General features: G+C 33.9%; 2 protein-coding genes across 9 annotated transcripts in view; one reads left to right on the top strand and one right to left on the bottom strand.

Moving 5' to 3' along the window:
• The window catches only part of RNF2 (ring finger protein 2), a 101,536-nt gene extending 81,603 nt beyond the window's left edge, over positions 1-19,933 (top strand). The window contains exon 9 of one of the 3 annotated variants that reach the window (XR_009563262.2): positions 16,358-19,933. Coding sequence is in view for 1 of the 3 variants with exons in the window: in XM_060295368.2 (XP_060151351.1) it covers positions 16,358-16,366 (9 nt within the window). In the remaining 2 variants the exon portion in view is untranslated. The remainder of the gene's footprint in view (positions 1-16,357) is intronic. The other 2 variants (XM_060295367.2, XM_060295368.2) reach the window with 2 other exon arrangements.
• Positions 1-21,508, bottom strand: part of TRMT1L (tRNA methyltransferase 1 like) — a 36,684-nt gene that overhangs the window by 4,862 nt on the left and 10,314 nt on the right. For 5 of the 6 annotated variants that reach the window (XM_030873049.3, XM_030873048.3, XM_060295363.2 and 2 more), the window contains 8 exons: positions 20,674-20,803; positions 19,091-19,214; positions 18,519-18,598; positions 13,687-13,936; positions 13,074-13,286; positions 11,958-12,148; positions 2,273-2,351; positions 172-338 (listed from right to left, as the gene is read on the bottom strand). In XM_030873049.3, coding sequence (XP_030728909.1) covers positions 172-338; positions 2,273-2,351; positions 11,958-12,148; positions 13,074-13,286; positions 13,687-13,936; positions 18,519-18,598; positions 19,091-19,214; positions 20,674-20,803 — 1,234 coding nt within the window. Of the gene's footprint in view, positions 1-171; positions 339-2,272; positions 2,352-11,781; positions 11,844-11,957; positions 12,149-13,073; positions 13,287-13,686; positions 13,937-18,518; positions 18,599-19,090; positions 19,215-20,673; positions 20,804-21,508 lie in introns of those variants that run through there. The other variant, XM_030873053.2, reaches the window with a different exon arrangement.

Genomic DNA, 21,508 nt, shown 5'->3' with positions numbered 1-21,508 from the left:
TGCAATTAAAAAAAAAAGTTAACCGGATTATGATGAAACTCATTAGGATTTACTTAAAGCACACAACTTATAATTATACTGCTTTTGATTATAACATCAAATAAAGATAAAAAGATGGGATATTTCTGATAACCAATTTGTAAGCTAGTAAATTAGTGTTCAATTAGTCACCTTGCTTGTTGAGATTTGAAGGTGCATGAACTGAAAACTGACTTTGAGGAGTACACTCTGACTCAAAGATTAATGTCTTTATTAGGGTCTGAATGTCATCTAAACCATGGTGAAGAGATTCAAATAGCATTCTTTTGAGGAATCCAGTATTGAAAAGGGAACTTGACCTGAAAAAAGAACATAGAATTGGGTTTGAGAAATGTTTTCTTTAAAAAAAATGTCTTCATAATTTAACAACAAGTAAGATAATTTGCCCACACCTTTTATCATGTCAGTTCTCTAAGCTAGTGGGATTAGTCAAGGATATTTTATTCACATTATGTCAACAAGAAATTTATTGAGCCCTCATAAGGTGTTTAAGTCCTGTGGTACACAGAGGTGTAAGATATACCAAAGTATAAAATTCAGTGTTTACCTTATGAAAGCTTATAAATCTAGACAGAATCTAGACAGGGACATAGTGTAAGGCAGAGGTTTTCACAATGCATATTCCAGTAATAGTAAACCTTAATTCCAGTGTATACATGGTGGGACAGGGTGAGATACATGAGAATTACATATGCAGGTGGTGATGTAGTTAAGAAATGGCTCAGGGCTGAGTCTGATATGCTTCCCATTTAATTTGAGAGTCACAGGTATAATGGACAGAATATCAGTTCCAAGTCAGATAAACTTGAATTCCTGTCCTCGCTCCACCACTCACTAGCTATGAAATCTTGAATAACTACTGCTTTTGAGTCTCACATTCCTCATCATAATATGGAAAATAAAACCTCTGACAGACTTGTTATGGGAGTTAAGTGAGATAGTAGTACACTTACGATCCCTAGTACAAAGTATATCCTCAAGGAAGAGAAGCTATTAAGGTTAGCAAATTATGAAAGGATACGTGATTTTAAGTGTCAAATGAGTGATCAATATAAGATTTACTAAAAGACAATTTAAAGATTATTTTGGGTTTAAACACTTAAGGAGAAACTTCAAAGAGGATGTATAATTTAAACTGGAGGTGGGGAAGGGGTAAGAGCCTGGATGAGTGTAAAGACATGAACAATGGCTTTAAGTGAGAAAATCTTAAGTCACAGTTTAGACCTCAGTTTTGGAGGTCAGAAAACCTGAGTTCTGGCTCTGCCTGTGCTACTAACTAAATTTTAGGGGGTCAGTTTTAGCCAGCACTTAAATACACTGTGCCATAATTTTCTCATCTGTAAAATGAGGGAGGAGTTGGGCTAGATCTTTCTGGATCCAGCAACCTGTTGTTCTTAATTTCCCTAGTTCCAAGATCAGTGAGTAGGATCAATGTGTGATATAAGTAAGAGAGTACTAGAAGGTAAGGCTGGCCAGGTCATTCTTAATCTACAAGTATTTACATGAAATGAAGATAAAATAATGGGTATCAGCACAAATATGTTTACTATTAGGTTAATTTTTAGGCTTAGTAGATGGCCAAACCTTGGCCTGGTAAAGTAATGAGGTTGAAGTTTGCAGTGATTCTTGTCACAATGCTGTCAGGAATCTCAAATTTCTACAAGAATATCTAGTAACAGACGCTTATGGGAAGGTGTCTGAGTAAAAGCAATTCAACTTTAAGGCATTAAAAACACAATAACTAGTTACTAAGGATGCAAAAGCACACATACATTGAATATCTGCAGCTGTGTCCTGTCTAAACAGCTTTACCTAACACAAAAGCAGACGTTTACTTTCACATGCCCTTCTTACTTAAATTCCTCAAAGATCTTTTATTAATATATTACTTGACTGGTCTATAAAAGTGACACTTTACAATCACACCCTAGTTCTATAGTTATTACCTGAAAAAAGCCTCATTCTTACTATGCAGAAATAAATTATTTGCAGATCAGCTAGGCTTCTCTTTGATCCTACTGCATCTTAGCCCTGTCACGAACTTGGAAGAATAATGATATAGAAAAATGTGAAAACAAAACACCTCAGGTTCATAGGGGGAAAAGAATCATAATTATTTTCCTATACTTAAAAAAAAATTGAACCTTAATTTGCTTGTCTTTTACCACACATAATCAAAAGTAAACAATCAATACATATATCAGTTTTGAATATATTATGCTTAGGCACATACCATAGAGGTCCAAGTTCTATTGCTGTCTTTCCAGGCATGCTTCCATGACAGTTACAGGGTAGCTGTCTATATGGGTTTTCTGTGAAAAGATAATAAAAAGAGAAGTCAAGGGGGAATTGACAATGTAAACAGTAGTAAGTATTATATTAACAATAATTTGCAGCTACAATATACTGAGGATCTACTATGTGCCAGGTATTGTGCTAAGTATTTTATATGCATTAAAAAAATTTAATCCTTACAACTCTCTGAAGTAGGTACTGTTAAGATCTCAGTTGTATAGATCAGAGGATTAAAGCTTAAGAAAGATGTAGAAATCCACATCAAACGACTTATTAGAGGCATAGCTTTTAGTCAGTATATACTACCTGAAATAATTTAAGTAGGAGCAAGTCTTGTAAATTCCACAAGATATCCATATTTTAAAATCAACTGATTGGGATATAATTTACACGCAGTAAAATGTATACATTTTATGTGAAAAGGTTGATGAGCTTTAACAAATGTATATACCCTGGTAACTAACATCCCATCAAAATAAAGACATTTCTTATAAGTTAACTCTTCCGTAACTGGGAAGAAAATGAATTACTCTATTCCCTAGGCTCGATGCATATTCAGCCCCAAAAATCTAGACTAGAAGAAACTAATTCAGTTTAAAGAGCAATGAGGGGCCTGATGTAATCACAAGGTGACTGGGGAGGTACGAGAGCTATTCTTAGTTTCCAAAAAAGGGTGATATTCTACCATGGACTTTTTCAGTTCACTTCAGACCCAGAATAGTCATTTTAAATCAGACTCTCTCTGAGTTCCCGCAGGCCATTCCTGGGTTGATCATTCACTTTCTTGGAATGGCCTCATCTGATCAGTGGGTCCTAGATATATCCAGAACCCAGGATTATGGTGGTAGGGACATGGGTCTATAACCTCTTGCTATCTGATATCACTCTGTCATTCAATGCAATTAAATGGCAAAATGCACAGTTGTAAAATCTTATATTTACTTAAAGGCTTCCTTCATTGTTCATTCCTAGGTCTACCTTTCAGCCTTAAAAGAAGGTGTGGTTATCATTGACCTTAGCTTTGTTGAGCATGATGTTCCTCAGTTATTATATTAATATATTCAAGAAGTTCTCCCTGAAACCATTAAATAACTAAACTACAAATACTACAGGCAGGGTTACTGAAATTAGGGCGATTTACAGTTACGGTTCTGTCAGTCACACCAACTTACCGCCGACAGCACAGACATAAATTTGTATTAGTCAGTTTGTTTCCTGATGCATTTTGCAAAATGCTCCCATCATATAAACCTATATCTTTTTTCAAGCCCCTCACCTAAGATTTCTCAGTGCCTGGTTAGCATCAGCATCTTGAAGGATCAGGGCTATCATTTCAAGTTACCAGTAGCAAAAAATGAAGGGGTAAAAAAAGAAAACTAGTATTTCTATGTCACTGGTAAAACAGGCTATGAAGGTAATTCCAGATAAGGAATTCAAACATATTTAGAGACTTTTATTTAAATGCAATGGACTGAACACATACTTTATCTCTGCTGTTTCTTAAAGCGTTATTAAAATGAGAACAAAGGAATAAAATTCAAACCCCAAAGATAAATAAAATGGTAAAGGAGATGACAAAAGATGATGAGAAATGTCAATAAAATTTTAGAAGTGGGAAGGACATACACAAGGGGATTTAGCAGGTCAGAGAAAGCTAAAGCCTAAGCCTGAAATGGGTAGAAGGGCTACCAATAAACAGCAAGCCCACTGGTGTGGGGGACCTGGAAAGGCTTGAGAATTGAAGGTATTGATGGTCTCTGAAGATGGGAATAGGGTGGTACCACACAAAAAAAGGCCTCGTTTAAAATTTTAAGACTTGTGGATCTTCTCTAATACCAACAGTTAGGCTTCTGCATCTTCCCCATCCCAAAAGAGTAAGTTAATCTTGGGTGAGGCTCAACCGCAGAGAATCTGGGACCAGGGACATTAGTCACAGTTAAGAGTGAGGAGACATATGAAAAGGGACTAAGTAAAAGTCTGTACAAATGTTAAGACCTTTCAGTCTCCTTCTTCAACATGGTTCCTAGAAAGCTGATAGAAGACTGCAAGATTCCTCTGTAGAAATACTTACCAATCCAAGAGAAAAGAGATACACACACAGACACACACACACTTACTGACTGACTGACTGGCATTTGGGGGTTCTTGTAGTGAAAAGGCAGACTGCGTTCTCATTACAGTAAAGTCTATCTGTTTATAAGCCCTGCCGCAAGTACTTCCACATAACTTTTCAGCATGGAAAACTAAAGACCACTGGACATTTGAGATATACTACAACAGAGAACAAAATTACAAGAGAGAAATAGGAAAGAGAACTAAAACAAAATAATGGCAACAATACAAAAATAAGCAAAACAAAAATCCTATCCTTCCCTAAAATATAAAATATACCCAACTATAATCAATAGTCTTAGAGAGGTAAGATTAGATTTTACATCTCTGAAACAAGAATAGGATACTACTAAAAAGGGGGCAATGAAAAAATATGAAATAACTCTTGGAAATAAACCAAGTATGACAAATTTAAGCAGGAAAGTTGGAAAATAAAACTCAAGGAAATCTATAAAGTAGAACTAAATGCCAAATAAATTAATAGTAGAGATACAAAAAAATTAGAGAATTAATCTAGAAGATCCATCATATAACTAAAATGAGTTCCAGGAAGACAGAAGAGATATTTTGAGAGAAGAAAATTATCAAAGAAATAATAGAAAAAAATTTACCAGAACTGAAGAACTCAAGTTTAAGGGCTCACAGATTGTCCAGCACATTGAATTTAAAAAGATGAATTCACACACAAAATGAAGTTATTTTAGAATACTGGGTTAAGAAGAGATATTTTAGGAGCACTCAGAGACAAAAACACAAAGGACCATATATATAATAACAATAGCAGACTTGTCAGTATTGGAGGCTAAGAGACAATGGAATAATATCTTAAACATTCTGAGGAAAAACGATTTCCAACCTAGGCTTCTATACTTGGCCATGCAATCCTTCTCAGGAAGCTATGGGAAAAAGTGTAGTTTCAAAAGGCGAAAGTAAAGAAGGAAAAGTGGAAAATACATAAGATTTAAGATATAGGAAATTCTTCAGAAGGAGAAAGCCAAAGAAAATTTCCAGTATGATGGTCTAAAAGGAAGCCCTAGGGCAACAGCTCTCAGAAGACCTAGAAAACAACCCAAACTAGAGCAGGAGGACTGTCTCCAGGGGAATGAAATGAAACCCAAAGATTACTTGATGTTCTTAACCAAAATCACAGGAACACTGAAATTGGATTATGGATTATGAAAAGTATATATACACAAAAGGTGACAAATACATAGTAATTAATTCCAGAGTAAGCAAAGAGTTGTATAAAAAAAGAAATGTTATTACAGCATATTAACTGGTTCATCTGTGTTGTAGCACCCTTCTAAGATAGATAGGCAGCAATGATTCCTGTCTCTGGCATTCATACCCTTCTATAATCCCTTCCTCTTGAATGTGAGATCACTGGATCTAGAGACTCATTTCTAGTGACTAGAATATGGCAATATTCTCTCTTTTTCTCTTTCCTTCTTTTCCTTTCTCTCTCTGGTTCTTGCTTAATCCTTCCAACGAAGTGAGCTGCTATGCTGTGAGTATGAAGAGGACTGCATGACAAGCAGTAACCATGTGAATGAGCTTGTAAGCAGATCCTTCCTCAGTCAGGCCTTGATGATTGCAGCCCTGGCCAACACCTTGACTGTGTCCTTGTGAGAGATCCTCAGCTACTGGACCCAACTGAACCATACCCAGATTCTTGACTCAGAGAAACTATGAGATAATAAAAAGTTGTTTCAAGCCACTAAGTTTTGGAGTAATTTGTTACACAGTAATACATAACCAATATGACTTGTGAACAATATTTTTGTATTTATAAAAATATAAACACTGAATATTGATTAAGCCAACACTGGAGAGGAGAACTACATGCATGTGACTGGGCTGGCTTGAGATGCTGAATACTCTTCTTCCATGAAAGGAAGTTACAGGCAGTATAAGCATGCTACTTAGAAATAGGGAAGACACTAAACATTAAAGACTTTAAATATTAGAAGAAACAGCTATGAGGTTTTAGCTGTTGACTTTAGGGAGTGGGGCAGATATCATTATTTTATTAATAAGACTTATGGAACTATTTGACTTTTTAAATTATGTATTACAAATTGATAAACATAAAAAATTCTAAGTGACCTGACTTTTTTGAAAGACATAATCATTTACACTCTGCAAGTCCTGTATGATTACAAACAAAATGCAGACAACAAATCATATTGCTTTATAGCAACTTATTAAGTAAAAAATCCTTTAAAATGTTTAATTAGGGGGAGGGGGAGGGATGGATTGGGAGTTTGGCGTTAGTAGTTGCAAACTATTACATTTAGGATGGATAAACAACAAGGTCCTACTGTATAGCACAGGGAACTATATCCAATCCCGTGGGATAAACCATAATGGAAAAGAATATAAAAAAGAATGTATATGTGTGTATAACTGAGTCACTTCGCTGTACAGCAAAAATAAACATAACACTGTAAATCAACTATATGTCAATTAAAAAATATTAAAAAAAAGAAAAACCACTGTAGTAACAGTCCAAAATTATACAGCAACATGAAGCACTTCTGATGGAGAGGGAAAGATGTTAGGTTTTTATGGATTCAGGATCAAATCTGAACAGAGTGTATTTGAGTTTAGTTACTTGTCGATACTGTAAAACACACATGGTGAGATATGAAAGGATAATAAACTCCATGTAAGAAAGAACTGATTCATAATTTTAAGGGCAGGAACACTGTCAGTAACACCGGGGTATGAGGTAAAAAACACTGAGATTCTTTTTTATTGAGGGAAACTCACATTACTGATACCCTTTTAAACACTGAAGAGGTCTGTTATTTCTTACATAAAGGAAAACTGAATTAGGAAAAAACAGAAAAGAAACCATAGGGCACTAAACCAATTATCCAGGAGGACCAAAACTTTCCAAAGTTTCATCAAAGATATTTATGAAATCTATATTTTAAAAAGCCAGAGTGGATTCTGTAACTCCTCTGATTATGTTGCATTGAAACCAAGATTAGGATGGTGGACTGAGCATTTAAACCTGTCTTCTCTTCTTATTCCAAATCTCTAGAAATGATAGAAAATATATTTTTATGAAAAATTCCTAAATAGTGCTGGAAAATAAGATGAGCCATCACACATCCCAAATCATTCAGTGCTTTCTGAAAGCCTACAAGCTGTGAGATCATACTACTGGAAGAAAACCACACTGGGGAGAATAGCTATTAAAGGCAGAAATAGCCTAGGGGCTATATGAACCTAAAAAGCAAGGACGAATGGCACTAGAGTAGCTCTAGGACAACTGTTAAAGGGATTGGTTAGAAACTACTTGAAGCAGCTTACGATTATATAACTCCTCTAATCCATGATTAGTAATTACAGAAGATATTTGTCTTCAGTTTGAAGTGATAAAGGTTTAGGTTGGAGAAGCAAGATAGTGCCCCAAACTTGATAAAAAACAATTATCTAGGGCCCTAAGAAGCTCTGAATTCCAAGTAGGATAAACACAGAGAGACTCACTCAGACACATCATAATCAAACTGCTGAAAGCTACACAGAAAATCTTGAAAGCAGTAAGAGAAAAATAACTCATCAAGTATGAGGGAACAACAATACAATTAATGGGGACTTCCCTGGTGGTGCAGTGGTTAAGAATCCGCCTGCCAAAGCAGGGGACATGGGTTTGAGCCCTGGTCTGGGAAGATCCCACATGCCGCGGAACAACTAAGCCCGTGCGCCACAACTACTGAGCCTGCGCTCTAGAGCCCACGAGTCACAACTACTGAAGCCCACGTACCACAACTACTGAAGCCCACGTGTCTAGAGCCCGTGCTCCGCAACAAGAGAAGCCACCGCAATGAGAAGCCCGCCCACTACAACGAAGAGTAAACCCCGCTCGCTGCAACTAGAGAAAGCCCACGCACAGCAACGAAGACCCAGTGCAGCCATAGATAAATAAATAAATTAATTAAAAACAAAAAAAAACCAATTAATGGCTGACTTTTAATCAGAAATAATAGAGGCCAGAAGGCACTGGAATGACATAGTTGAAGTGCTCAGAGGAAAAAAAAGAACTATCAACCAATAATTCTACATCCAGCAAAACTATCCTTCAAAAAAGAAGGTGAAATAAAGACATTCTCAGGTAAACAAAAACTAGGAGAATTTGTTGTAGCAGACTCACCCTATAAGAAATACTAAAGGGGGTTCTTCAGGTTGAAAGGAAATTTTACAGAGTAATTTGAATCCAAAGGAAGGAATAAAAAGTACTGGAAAGGTAATTATGTGGGTAACAATGAAAGATATGTGTGTGTGTCTCTTTTCTTAATTTTCTTTTAAACTCATAGGATTTAAAAAATAATACTATATTATTGGATTGGGTCTGTAGATGTAATTAACATATGACAAAAATAGCACAGGAGGTGAGAGAAAAATAGAATTATATTAGAGCAAAGCTGCCACATTTTGCCAGTCTTAAGTCAGTATTAACCTGAGGTAGATCAAGATAAGTTAAAGGTATATATTATAATCCCTGGAGAAACCATTAAGAAGATAACTGGAAAAAACATAGCTAAGAAACCAACAGAGGAATTAATTTAAATGACACAGTAAAAAAATATTTAACACTATGAAGGCAGCAAAGGAGGAACACAGAAGACATGAGATACATATAAAACAAATAGTAAAAGTGCTGAAAAGCCAGACATTTTAATAACTACATTCAATATGAATGGTCTAAACACTCATCAAAAGGCAGAAACAATCAGATTGGATAAAAAAAGCAAGATCTAATAAGACACAGATTAAAACTAAAAGGATAAAAAATATATTATGCAAATAGTAACTATGAGAGTGGTATTTGTATTAATATCAGACTATAGGCTTTCAGATAAATATCAGGGATAAAGACAGACATTTCATAATGACAAAAGAGCCAAAGATGATACAACAATTATAAATATATATGAATATTTTTAGATAAAATGATAGTTAAAGAAGACAGGTTGAAGAGAGCACACGCATAATAGTACAACGTAAGACAAATTTTAGAATTAAAAAATATTTAAGAAAGCTTTCTTGAAAGGATATTTGAAGCTACATGATGAAAGGGGATGCCATGATTAGGAAAAATCCTAAAATTAAGGTTAGAACATAGTATTTCAAAAGTAAATATTCCTTTGGGAAGCCAGGCAAAATAATTATGTCATATAAAAGAAGGAAAAGTTACAATAATATTCAGTAATAGAAGACAATAAAAGAATTTTGACAAGGCACTCAAACTCTAAACTTTTTAAGTATAAAGCTATAAACAGGGAGCTTTAAACATGCAAGAAATCAAAGAGTATTTTCCCCATGAACCCTCTTGACTAAACTCAGAAAGTTAAATTTAGCCAACCAACACATAATTCAAGAAATTATGGCAAGAACACTGATGATGAGCACTGAATATATTTAATGTGTGGATTATACTGGCAAAATAGAATATAAATGTTACATATAACATAAAAATGGTATAATGGACAAAAATTAGGAAGGGAAAATGGAAAATGGCAGGCTATTACCTCATTTATGTTAGCAAAAAGCCAAAGTATATTACTTAAAACCGATAAATCCAAATTACAGAAACATACACATATTTGCTACTACAAAAGTAAACGTTAAGAAAATAAACAACAGACTACATAAGTCAGTATCTCATATAGTTAAGAGAAAAGGGCAGAAAGGACAAATACTAAAACTTTAAAAAAATAAGGAGAATATAACCATAGAAACCAAAGAAATGAGAATCATTAGACAACACTTGGCTCAACTCTATGCAAATAAATTAGAAAAGCTGAGTGAATACTATTAACCCTTTAGTGAACAAATAATTCTGATGCTAGCTAAACTGTTCCCAAGCATTGAAAAAAATGTAAAAGTTCCAAATTCTTTTTGAAGGGAATTTAAACTAATTCTAAAGCCCAACCAAAATTATTCTAAAAAGGAAAACTATATACCATCTTATTTATGATATTGAAACAGAACTCCTTTAAAAAGTTAGTAAACAGAATCCATAATAAAAGAATACTTCCTGACAGAGTAGTTAATTCTAGAAAGTCAGAATGATTTGATATTGGAAAATTTTATTACAATCAATCAAATTAATAGATCTAAGGAGAAATACCATATAATCACCTCCACAGATGCTGAAAAAACATGTGACAAAATTCAACATCGTGATAAAACATAGTAAAATTGTAAATGAAGGTTACTTTCTCAACATGATAAATGATAGGTATCTCAGATTCAAGTATGAATCGGAAAGCACCAGAGGGAACTAAAACAAGGAACATGACAGGATGCCCTCCATTCCTACTATCAATTAACACTGTAGCAAAAGTATTAAATCTTGGACAAAAGAAAAGCATACTGGGTTCTTAGGAAGCTTCAGAACTGTAACAATATCTCTATCCTCCTTAATGTGATCAAGATAAACCACCAACTGGTTTATTTATTTATTTTTTGTTAAGCCAAAACAAAGGATCCAATGTCAGAACACTGAAAATAGAGCTATGAGAAGGGATTGTCTTAACAGATATTAAACAACACTAAAAGTCTTCTGTAATCAAAACAGTGGGATAGAGGTGTATGAACATCCAACCACTGGAAAAGAATAGAAAATCCAGAAACAAACTCAAATACATGTGGGATTTTAGTATAAGATAAATATGGTAGTCTCAAATCACTGAAGACGTGAACTATTCAATGAAACATAACCTCCCTTGAATAATATAGGATAGGAAAGCTCTTTCCAACTACAGACAAAATCCAGAGTACATTAAAAGTTTGATTAACTTAACAACAGCAACAATGAAAAATTTCTGCATGAAAACGTAAAAAAAAAAAAGATGCAAACACAAGTGACAAAATGAGAAAAAATATCTGCAACTATCGTATCATATCACAAGGGTTAAACTCTAGTATATAAAGGAGTTCTTAAAAATCCGTATTTAAAAAATGCCAAGAACCTAACAGAAAACAATGGGCAACTCTATGTCCCAGAAAAGCAAAATAGAAACAGCTTGATGAGGGCACAAGCCACATCTTTTTCCTTGATTCCCCAGGCCTGGCATATAGTAGAGGCTCAATAAATGTTTACTGAATGAATTTTATAACTGATGGCTTTTATATTCAGTCAGAAACATGAAAATTATTTTTATAGAATTAATGATTTGAAACATCCTAGATAAAGAGGTAATCTGACTTAATGTTCCTAAAATTAGTGACACTGGAAACTAAGTTATTTCTAGATGTTTCAACAGAGGGCAGGGCTAAAGAGCATTAATTATGATGAGTAAATGATTTTAATGAACTCACACGAATGTCTTGTCTGTTGATGAAAGGAAATCCAGTATAGGAAATAAAGTTAGCACTGTAATCTTTAAAATCAAAGGACAACAATATGTATAATTAGGGATGTGATAAAGGCTTATTCATTGGAGGCTTATAGATAAATTAAACTGAATATACAGTCAAAAGAAACTTGAATTTACCTTCTACCATATTACCATCCTTCTGAAAAATTCTCTCTTCACACCACTGACAATGGATTAGGTACTGAATCTTCTTGGCTGTTTCATCTGCAGAAGTAGGCCCCCTCAAAACTCTCACAACAACCAATACAAAATGTTCCAGAGCCACTGCAAACAGTACTTCTATGCCTTTGTTACATCGGGCTGCAGCTCTGGAAAAATTTATTAAAGTTATTTTGGGAGCTTATCATTTTCCTTTGTTTGGCATTATACTGACAGTACTAACTTGGACACTAAACTATGGATGGGTTATGGGAAAATAAGGAAAATTCAATTCTTAGTAGCAGTGATTTTAAAAGATCATTACTATAACTTCTACACAAATTGAAACACAGGATATATAGGATGCTTGGCAGGATTTTAGTAACTACACATTTTCCCTTATGAAATCTTCTCAACATTCTCTGGTTTTCAGTGTCACTTTGTTTCTTGTCATCACAACCATCTTTCTTTCTTTTTATCTACTTTTTTCTATAAAAGCTTCCTCTAAACAGTATATGTTTATTGAGTACTAACTACATGCAGGAACTGAACAGTCAGTGAAATATGAATAAGCAAAGTCCTTGCCATTATTACTTTTATATACTTTTGGATTAAATTCTACTTGATACACCATTTATGTACTTAGTTTTCCCTCTACAGTTCTAAACTAACTTAAACTTTGTATGTATTGATTTGAATCAAGTTTATAAGCCATCATTTTTTTAAACTACATAAATAAAAGATGAAATGGACAAAAAATGATTGTTTCTAAATCTAAAAACAGGCTTTGCTTTCCCTTTTCATGGTGCTGTCCCCTACATTGTTGAAATAAACTGATTTGAAATTAACTTTCAATATTTCCTTTCTTAGTACTTTAATTATTTTAATAACATTTTAAATTGAAGAGTAAACTATTTTAGGCACAAGCTTTCAAATCAAATTCTAACTTAAGATTACCAAACAAATCAAGATTACATATATGGAATACGGAATTTGTATTTCGTGCATATTTTGAAGAATGAAATAAACACTTCTTGTAATATTATTTCGTTTTATCATATACCCAGACAAGGTACACTGTTGGCCATTTGGTACCTTGCCACTGCAGCTACAACAATTCTGGCTGCTAGCTCCTTGTAATATTCAGTTCGGACAATGTTACAGCCGTAGTGACGCCGGGCAACATGTTGTGCCTTGGCATATAAAGAACTGATATCTGTAGAAGTCACTGACACTATGCCAAGGTTTCTTATATTTCTGAATGCAGAATCAAGATAGTTCACAGATGTTCCAAAAGGGTCTAGGTGTCTAAAATCACAAAGAATACAGACATATTTAAAATCATACTAGTATCCAAAATAATACCATTGTCATTATTTCTAATGACAAAATTCCATGGATTCAAAAGGACTTCATAAATCTATTTTAAATATATAATTATGTTTTTAAAGTAAGCAATAAAATGATCATATGATAGGTTACACATGTAAAAATAAATCAGGCTTAGAGGAAATTGTCATACCCAGGCATTTTATTTCAAATGCTAGAAAATGTTCTTACTGCTTTCCTTAGGCCAATGCCAAAAAACTTTATTAATTTAAATAAACAAACAGTGACAAACTATGTTAATTTTTAACGGCCCCCTTCCTACCCCGTCTCCCGCCAAATCCAAGTCAGTTTAGAAAGTGACACAATTTTTTTCACTTACATGAAATCAAAAGATCTCAAATGCATCAGTACATTGGCATCCATTTTGGTCACCTTAATATTACCAAAGTTTTCCTCTCCTTCTTCAGGAATATCATCACTCTCTTCCTTTTCCTTACAGTCCACTACCACTTTCAGTTTGTTTAAATGGCAGTTCTCCTGAATCAACGTCACAGAGTTTTCATTCAAATCATTAATTGTAACCTTGACTGCATTCCCAAGGTGTTTTGCCCATTGTAATCCCATTATCCCTTGGGAGAAATTGGAGGAAAAATGAGTTTTTAAATTGTAATAAAGAATAAAAGTAGTATAATAATAAAGAATATAATTTTATAAACAACAAAAACAATTTTCAAAATCTTAATACTTTCATAAGTAATTCTTATTCTACTTTCTCACTAAAATGCCTCTGAAGAAAATTTACCACAAGAAAATGTGTCCAACAGATTTCCATTAATAGTTTGTAAAAAAACTTTTCTATAATCCATGTTCAAATAAAATATCCATGTATGTTCTTTATTTGGGCTTTGGTAGGATTTTTTTTTCTTTCTTTTTACAATGGAATACTTTTTTGAAACAAAATCTTACAGAGAAACCCAATATACAATATGAGTAAGAGTGCAGTTACTGTACGTGAAGGGAAGATGGGTAGTTGGAACTCCTCCTGCTGAAGTTTACCCTAATGCACCAAAATATGAAAACAACTTTCCTGGATCAGTGCTTTTCAAATACTGCACAACAGCATCATTGTGAATGAAAAAGAACAACTTTGTATGTGTAAGCAAATGACCAAGAGGAATTGAGACCAAGAGGGCCCTTCTCACAGGCTTTCTATTCCTATTGGACTTGAGTCATAAGGGACATTCACTACACAGTGGGAGATGGTGACACAAGCCTAGCCAATATGGAGTAGAAAAAGCCCTATTTACGGGAAGTATTAACCATCTTCTCCCTACATGTGCTTCATAAATGTAAAAAGTTAGCATTTACTATGTGCCATGGTCTTTACATACATTTTCCTACTCTTATAACAAGCTTGTGAAGTAAGTTCCAATATTCACATTTTATATTTATTTATTTGGCTGCGTTGGGTCTTAGTTGTGGCAGGTGGGCTCCTTATTTGTGGCTCACCAGCTTCTTAGTTGTGGCACGTAGGCTCCTTAGTTGCAGCAGGCAGGCTCCTTAGTTGTGGCTCACTGGCTCCTTAGTTGTGGCATGTGAACTCTTAGTTGCATCATGCATGTGGGATCTAGTTCCTGGATGAGGGATCAAACCTGGGCCCCCTGCATTGAGAGTGCGGAGTCTTAACTACTGCACCACCAGGGAAGTCCCTATCCACGTTTCAGAGATGGGGAAACATGCAAAATGACTGCTATGAGCTTGATTTTAGTTTACCAAGGCACATTAAAAAGAAAAGGCTGAGAAGATCTTACTTAAATGATAGTTTTAGGGATTTCAGGTAAAAAAAAGAGTAGTTCATTGCATCATTATTTACAGTAGCCAAGACATGGACACAATCTAAGTGTCCACAGATGGATGAATGAATAAAGAATATGTGGTATATATATATATACATACGTATATATATATATATATACACGTATGTGTGTGTGTGTATATATATATATATATATATATATATATACCCAGTGGAATACCATTCAGCCATAAAACAGAAGGCAATCCTGACATTTCAGACAACATGGATGGACCCTGAAGGCAGTATGCTAAGTGAAATAAATCAGAGAAAGACAAATACTGTATGATCTAACTTACATGTGGAATCTAAAAAAACCAAACTCACAGAAATGGAGATCGGATTTGTGGCTGCCAGAGGTGGAGACTGGAAGGGTGGGAGAACTGGGTGGATATGGACGGGTACAGACTTGCAGTTATAAGATAAATATGTTCTGGGGATATAATGTATAGCAGGGTGATTATAGTTAATGAGACTGTACTGTTTATTGGAAAGTGACTAAGAAAGAAGAACACAGAAGTTCTCATAAAAACGGAAAGAAAAATCTGTAACTATGTGAGGTGATGGATGTTAATTTTTTTTGGTGATCATTTTACAATATATACATATCATTATGTTGTATATCTAAAACTTATACAATGTTATATGTTGATTATATCTCAATAAAACTGGAGGAAAAAAAAGAAAAAAAATGACTCCACTATCAAGAAACGTATACAGTACCCAGTCTAGGATAGACATTTAATAAATTTTATTGAATGTAAAAAGAGAGAGAGAGAGAAGTTGTGTCAGGGAAAATGCTGGGAAATAAATCTGGAAAAGTAGATTGGGTCAGATTATAGAGGATATTAAATTGCAATCTGAGAAGCTGAACTCTATTTAGACAATAAAGATGCATGATTTTTTTGACTGAGAAGTAACATTATCAATTCAGTGTTTCAGAGGAAGGGCTGTTTGCAATAACATACAAGACAGACTGGGTGGGAGAGATATCATTGCCAAAAATCATTACATTGGTGGATATGGAATGGAAAAGGAGTATGAGTCATAATAAAAAAATAATTAGAACAGATCGGTGGTTGAGTGTATGTGGGGACAGTGGCAGAAAAAGGAGTAAAAATTGATTCAAATTTAAAATACGACTGGTGGGACTTCCCTGGTGGTCCAGTGGTAAAGAATCTGCCTTCCAATGCAGGGGACGTGAGTTCGATCCCTGGTCGGGGAACTAAGATCCTACATGTCACGGGGCAACTAAACCTGCGCGCCACAACTACTGAGCTCACCCACCTCTACTGAAGAGCCTGCGTTCTGCAAACTACAGAGTCTATGTGCTCTGGAGCCCACGCCACAACTAGAGAAGAGAAAACCCGCATGTCACAACTATAGAGAAGCCTGCATGCCACTACGAAGAGCCTGCGCACCACGAGTGCTGCAACAAAATATCCCACATGCCGCAATGAATATGCTGCATGCTGCAACAAAGACCCAACCCAGCCAAATAAACAAATATTAAAAAAAAAATCCAACTGGCTCAGAGGATGTGATCAGCTTAAAATCACTACTTCATCACTTTTACCATATTTACAGAGACATTACTAATGATGATGATGATGGTAGTAGAAGTGGTAATAATACAATAATGATGATACTGAGTACTTTTATAGCATTTGCTATATACCAGACACTGTTCCAATTTCTTTACATGTATTAATTTACCTAATCTTCACATTATTTTATGGTGGGTACCCTCCTTTAGATAGATGAGGAAACTGAAGCTTAAATTTCCTGTGGTTAGACAGCTAACACGTTATAAAGCTGGGATTTGAATGCAGCCAGTTTGATTCCACAGTCCATGTTTTTCACCACTAGTTCTCCCTGAGGAGAGGAACATGAGAGCTAAGTCATGCTTTCATCCCATTGGTACAAACTTCCCAAGAATACACTCCTATAACCTTTAAGAAGTAAGATGTGGATTAGGTACAAGTGGCTTCTTAGAAATTTTCTACTTTTTCCATTATCTTTTCTCTACTGTTAAGTCCTTTTGGGAAAAATGTTCTCAATCTTTAAAATTTCACCTTACCCCACTGCCTAATGACTAAGCAATATTTACTGCATCACAAAAAAGAGACAACCAAATACCAACTGATAGCTGATTGCAGTAGATGTGTATTCTTGCAAAAAAAAAAATATCCTATCTGAATCTGCAAACCTGAAGATCCAACTACCAATTTACAGAAATATGAGAGACAGAGGAACCATGTGATGGTTCATCTTATATGAACCATGGTGATGCAATCAGCAAAAATCTAGACTGTGGGAAACTCTACAGGGCAAATGACCTGTTATATCAACAAATAATTATCACACATACACACAAAATGATGGAAGGTAATATAGATTAAGAAGAGACTTAAGAGACATACTAAACAACTGAAATATATAGTCTTTGTTTGGATTCAGATTTGAATTTAAAAAAAATTATGAAATAGGTATATCTAAACATTTGATGACATTAAAGAATTATTCTTAATTTTTTAGGTGTGATATGGTATATGGGTTTTAATTGTAAAAAGTCCTTGTCTTTTACATATCCCATTGAAATATTTACGGATGAAATGATCTGTGATTTGTTTCAAAATAATGGGGATATAGAATGGAGGAATGAGGTATGAGGGAAAGTGCATGGGAATACATATATAAGACTGAGTATGAATTGGTAATTTCTGAAGTGAGTGATGGATATAAAGGGATTCATTTATTATATGCTCTACTTTTGTATATATTTGAAAATTTTCCATAATAAAAAAATTTACCTTGGATCTTTTTTTTATATCAAAATATTTTGCTACATATGATATCCATATAAATTTCCTAAGAAAAGATACTGTACCAGAAGGTGGGCAAAAGGTACAAATTTCCAATTATAAGATAAATAAGTACTAGGGATGAAATGTACAACATGATGACTATGTATAGGTAACACTGTTATATAGGAACATCAAGAGGGTAAATGCTAAGAGTTCTCATCACAAGGAGAAATATTTTTTCTTCTTTCTTTTCTTCTTATGGTATTGTATCTACATGAGATGATGGATGTTAGCTGAACCTACTGTGGTAATCATTTCACAATATATGTAAAGCAAATCATCATGCTGTACACCTCAAACGTGTACACCTGTACAGTGATGTATGCCAATTGTTTCTCAATATAACTGGGAAAAAAATCTCTTCAGGTTCACATGATATAAACAAACCCTTAGTTTTCAAAGTGGCTAAACAACAAGAAAAAAAAAGGGAAAGAAAAGATACTGTACAGATCTGATAAAGTGGGGTTCCAAAAAGGCTTCATTACTTACCAGTAGCTCCAAAGGCATCTAGACATTCCAAAGGTTTTCGTTCCTTAGCCAAAGCAGCCAGTGTACAGAATATTAGCTGCCTAGAAGAAAGTATAACAATCAAGTAATTTTACGGCACCATGGTTTCATCATTGTAGATTTTATTTTAAGAATAGTGAGAAATGGGGCTCCTATTTACTATGCAAACTATTTTGGAAAGAGACCTAATATTATATTCCTTACTTAACAGAACAAGAACTAAAAATCTGTGAAATTAAACTACAAATCAAATTGGGTTTTATTAACAAGTATTCACGATGAATAATGATTTTATAAATAAAACTTGCCCACAAACTTGCCCAACATGTTCATTTAATTATATAAAGTTAGACCTGTTTTACTCTCTGAGAAAGAAATTGGTTTGGCAGAAAAATAAAAGAGAGAAAACAATCATTCTGAGAAAATGCTAATAAAATAAATGATTTTCAATCTATACCTAGTTTTGTTTCAATATATTAAAACAAAAAGATTAGGAAAAGGTACATCTGTAATTATTTGAAACATCCCATAACCCTGTTTTCAATTTACCTTACCGATTTAGTTTCATTTTGGGATTAAAATAGGAATCTGTTTTCTGAGGTACAGAATAGTTGGGACAAACTTGTACATCTGTGTCTGCCTCTTTCAAAATTTCATTAGGTGGTTTGGCAGCAGAAGCTAAAATTACAAAAAAAAAAAAAGATTTCCAGTGAAATACAAAATAATTCTAAATATCAAAAACAATATACATTAAAAAAATAACCTTCCTTTATAATATTTCATGTTAATGAAATCAGTTGAGTAGATGCCAAAAAAGTCCCCCCAAACTGACCTACCTAGCACTGTCTCTGGAAAAGAGTAGTACTCAGTTAAGTATTTGGTGAATTAAAGTTTGTCAGCTTAAAATCTTAACTGTCTAGCACATCAATATATCTGTATACCTAGTTAAGAATAATCAACCGAAGATAGTACAAAATCCTAAAATACCTTTATTACTCATCAAACACTACATTGTGTTTATATAGGTTGGTTGCTAAATATATTTTATTGTGGTTTAAACATTAGAAAATTAACCTTTCTGTGTAGTTACATTCCATTAGCCGGCATGGATAACTAAGAGTCACTATATTTCCTGAATGTGCTTGACTTCAGAACACTTTCTCATAATTATGATTTTAAATCACAAATTATATTCAAACAGCTATAAGCTAATGTAAAAAAATTATTCTATATTTAATATACATTAGAATCATTTAGCTATAAACCCAAATGAAACAGTGATGTTTGTGTGAATATATTTTAAATATTTAAGAAAGGAAACATATGTAATATGTGTGGGGGAAATATAATTGAGATTCTCTATGTTTGGATTTCTTGATAACATTACTATCAGAATGTTAACTAAATGGGAACCATATTTCCCTTTCTACAATGCCAAATAAAAGTAATCTTTCCTAGTGTTGTGTTATATATCTTTCTATACTCAACAGTGTCAAGTCACATATCTCACAAGATCAGCCTTTCTCAAACCAGGTTCTGTGAGCAAATTAAGCCCTTCAAATAATTATTTTAGTGACTTTTTTTTTTTCAATTCTTAAAGGGAAGGTCCAGAGTACCATTCTAGACGTATAAGAGAGAAGTTAATTCATTACATATAATGGATGCCTTAGGGCAGGAGGGCTTAATTCTTAATTCTTGAGAAGGAACTGTCTCAGTATTAACAAGCTACTAATAACCCGATATCACTCAGGATAATAAAGAGTCTTTATATATCACTCTACCTCCTTTTTCCAGTGTTTTTCGATAATAAGTATAACACAGTTATTGGTACAGGAGCCGTCATTCGTAATAAAATTCTATAGTCTTTCATTAAGATACCTATATTTACTTGAACATCAGTTACTTTTTTCTACCCATATTTAATATCTATTCCAGATATTAAATATATCTGTTAAATTGAGAACAGTTGAATATTGTTGGGAGTCTCACAGAAACAAAACAAAACCTGACAGATTAGTAGTTAACTAAATGATTTGGTTAAGTCACTGTATTTTGTCTGCTTGATATCTGAAAAGAATAATTAGACCATTGTTTAAGAATTTAATTATTAACATGTTAATGAGATTGCTCAACTTACCAGCAATATAGGTGGATTTAGTCTCTCCTTTATTCACATGGCGCCTAACATGTCCTAGCATATCCGTCCTTCTGGTGATTGTTGCTGAACAAATAATACAATGATAATGGGCTCCCATTTTACTGGACATCTATCAAACAGAGTATTTAATTTAAATATATAAATAAGTTACTAAGACAATGAAAGAAAAGTTTATTTAATGTTGTAAATTTATGTATGTTAGTGTATTTAGAGTTTAACGTATAGAAGATAGTATTCATTTTGCCATGTGACTTTGAAAGGATTTTTACTTCCTTACCTATATTTACATATGCTTTTTAATCTTACTTTACAATAGGCCACAAGTTTAATTTCTTAGTTTTTTCCATTCATTCTAATCAGCAAATAACTGTACTCTATCTTCTATAAGCAGCACTTAACAAACGGTATGACACTAGCAGCAATGTGCTGGTAGATGTATAGCAACTGGCTCTCCAGGAAAATAAAGCCCTGTTGTAGTGTCTGCAGCTGTCTGTGGTTTATGTACTCTACCATGGCCGATGTCAAGCTACAACCGTGACATCTGAAGCTACCAATGGGACATCACTGAACGTGAATTTGGGAAGAGATGTGCAATATCATACCAGAGAACACTGCCACCGTGCAGATACAGAATACATAAATAACGTTAAGAGCACAGGTAAAAGTAAAATGTAAAATAAATGGGAAGTAGTGAGTTGTGAGTATTCATTAACTTTGTTTTTAATATAATTTATTTACTTTTAAGTTTATATAATTTAATTTTTGATGATGGCCACATTTAACAACGAGCTTTCAAGATTTCTGGAAAATTGAG

This window comes from Globicephala melas, chromosome 1, assembly GCF_963455315.2.
Source record: "Globicephala melas chromosome 1, mGloMel1.2, whole genome shotgun sequence".
Lineage (NCBI taxonomy): Eukaryota > Metazoa > Chordata > Mammalia > Artiodactyla > Delphinidae > Globicephala > Globicephala melas.
Note: the sequence above shows the minus strand (reverse complement) of the source record. Positions and strands in the feature narration are given on the sequence as shown.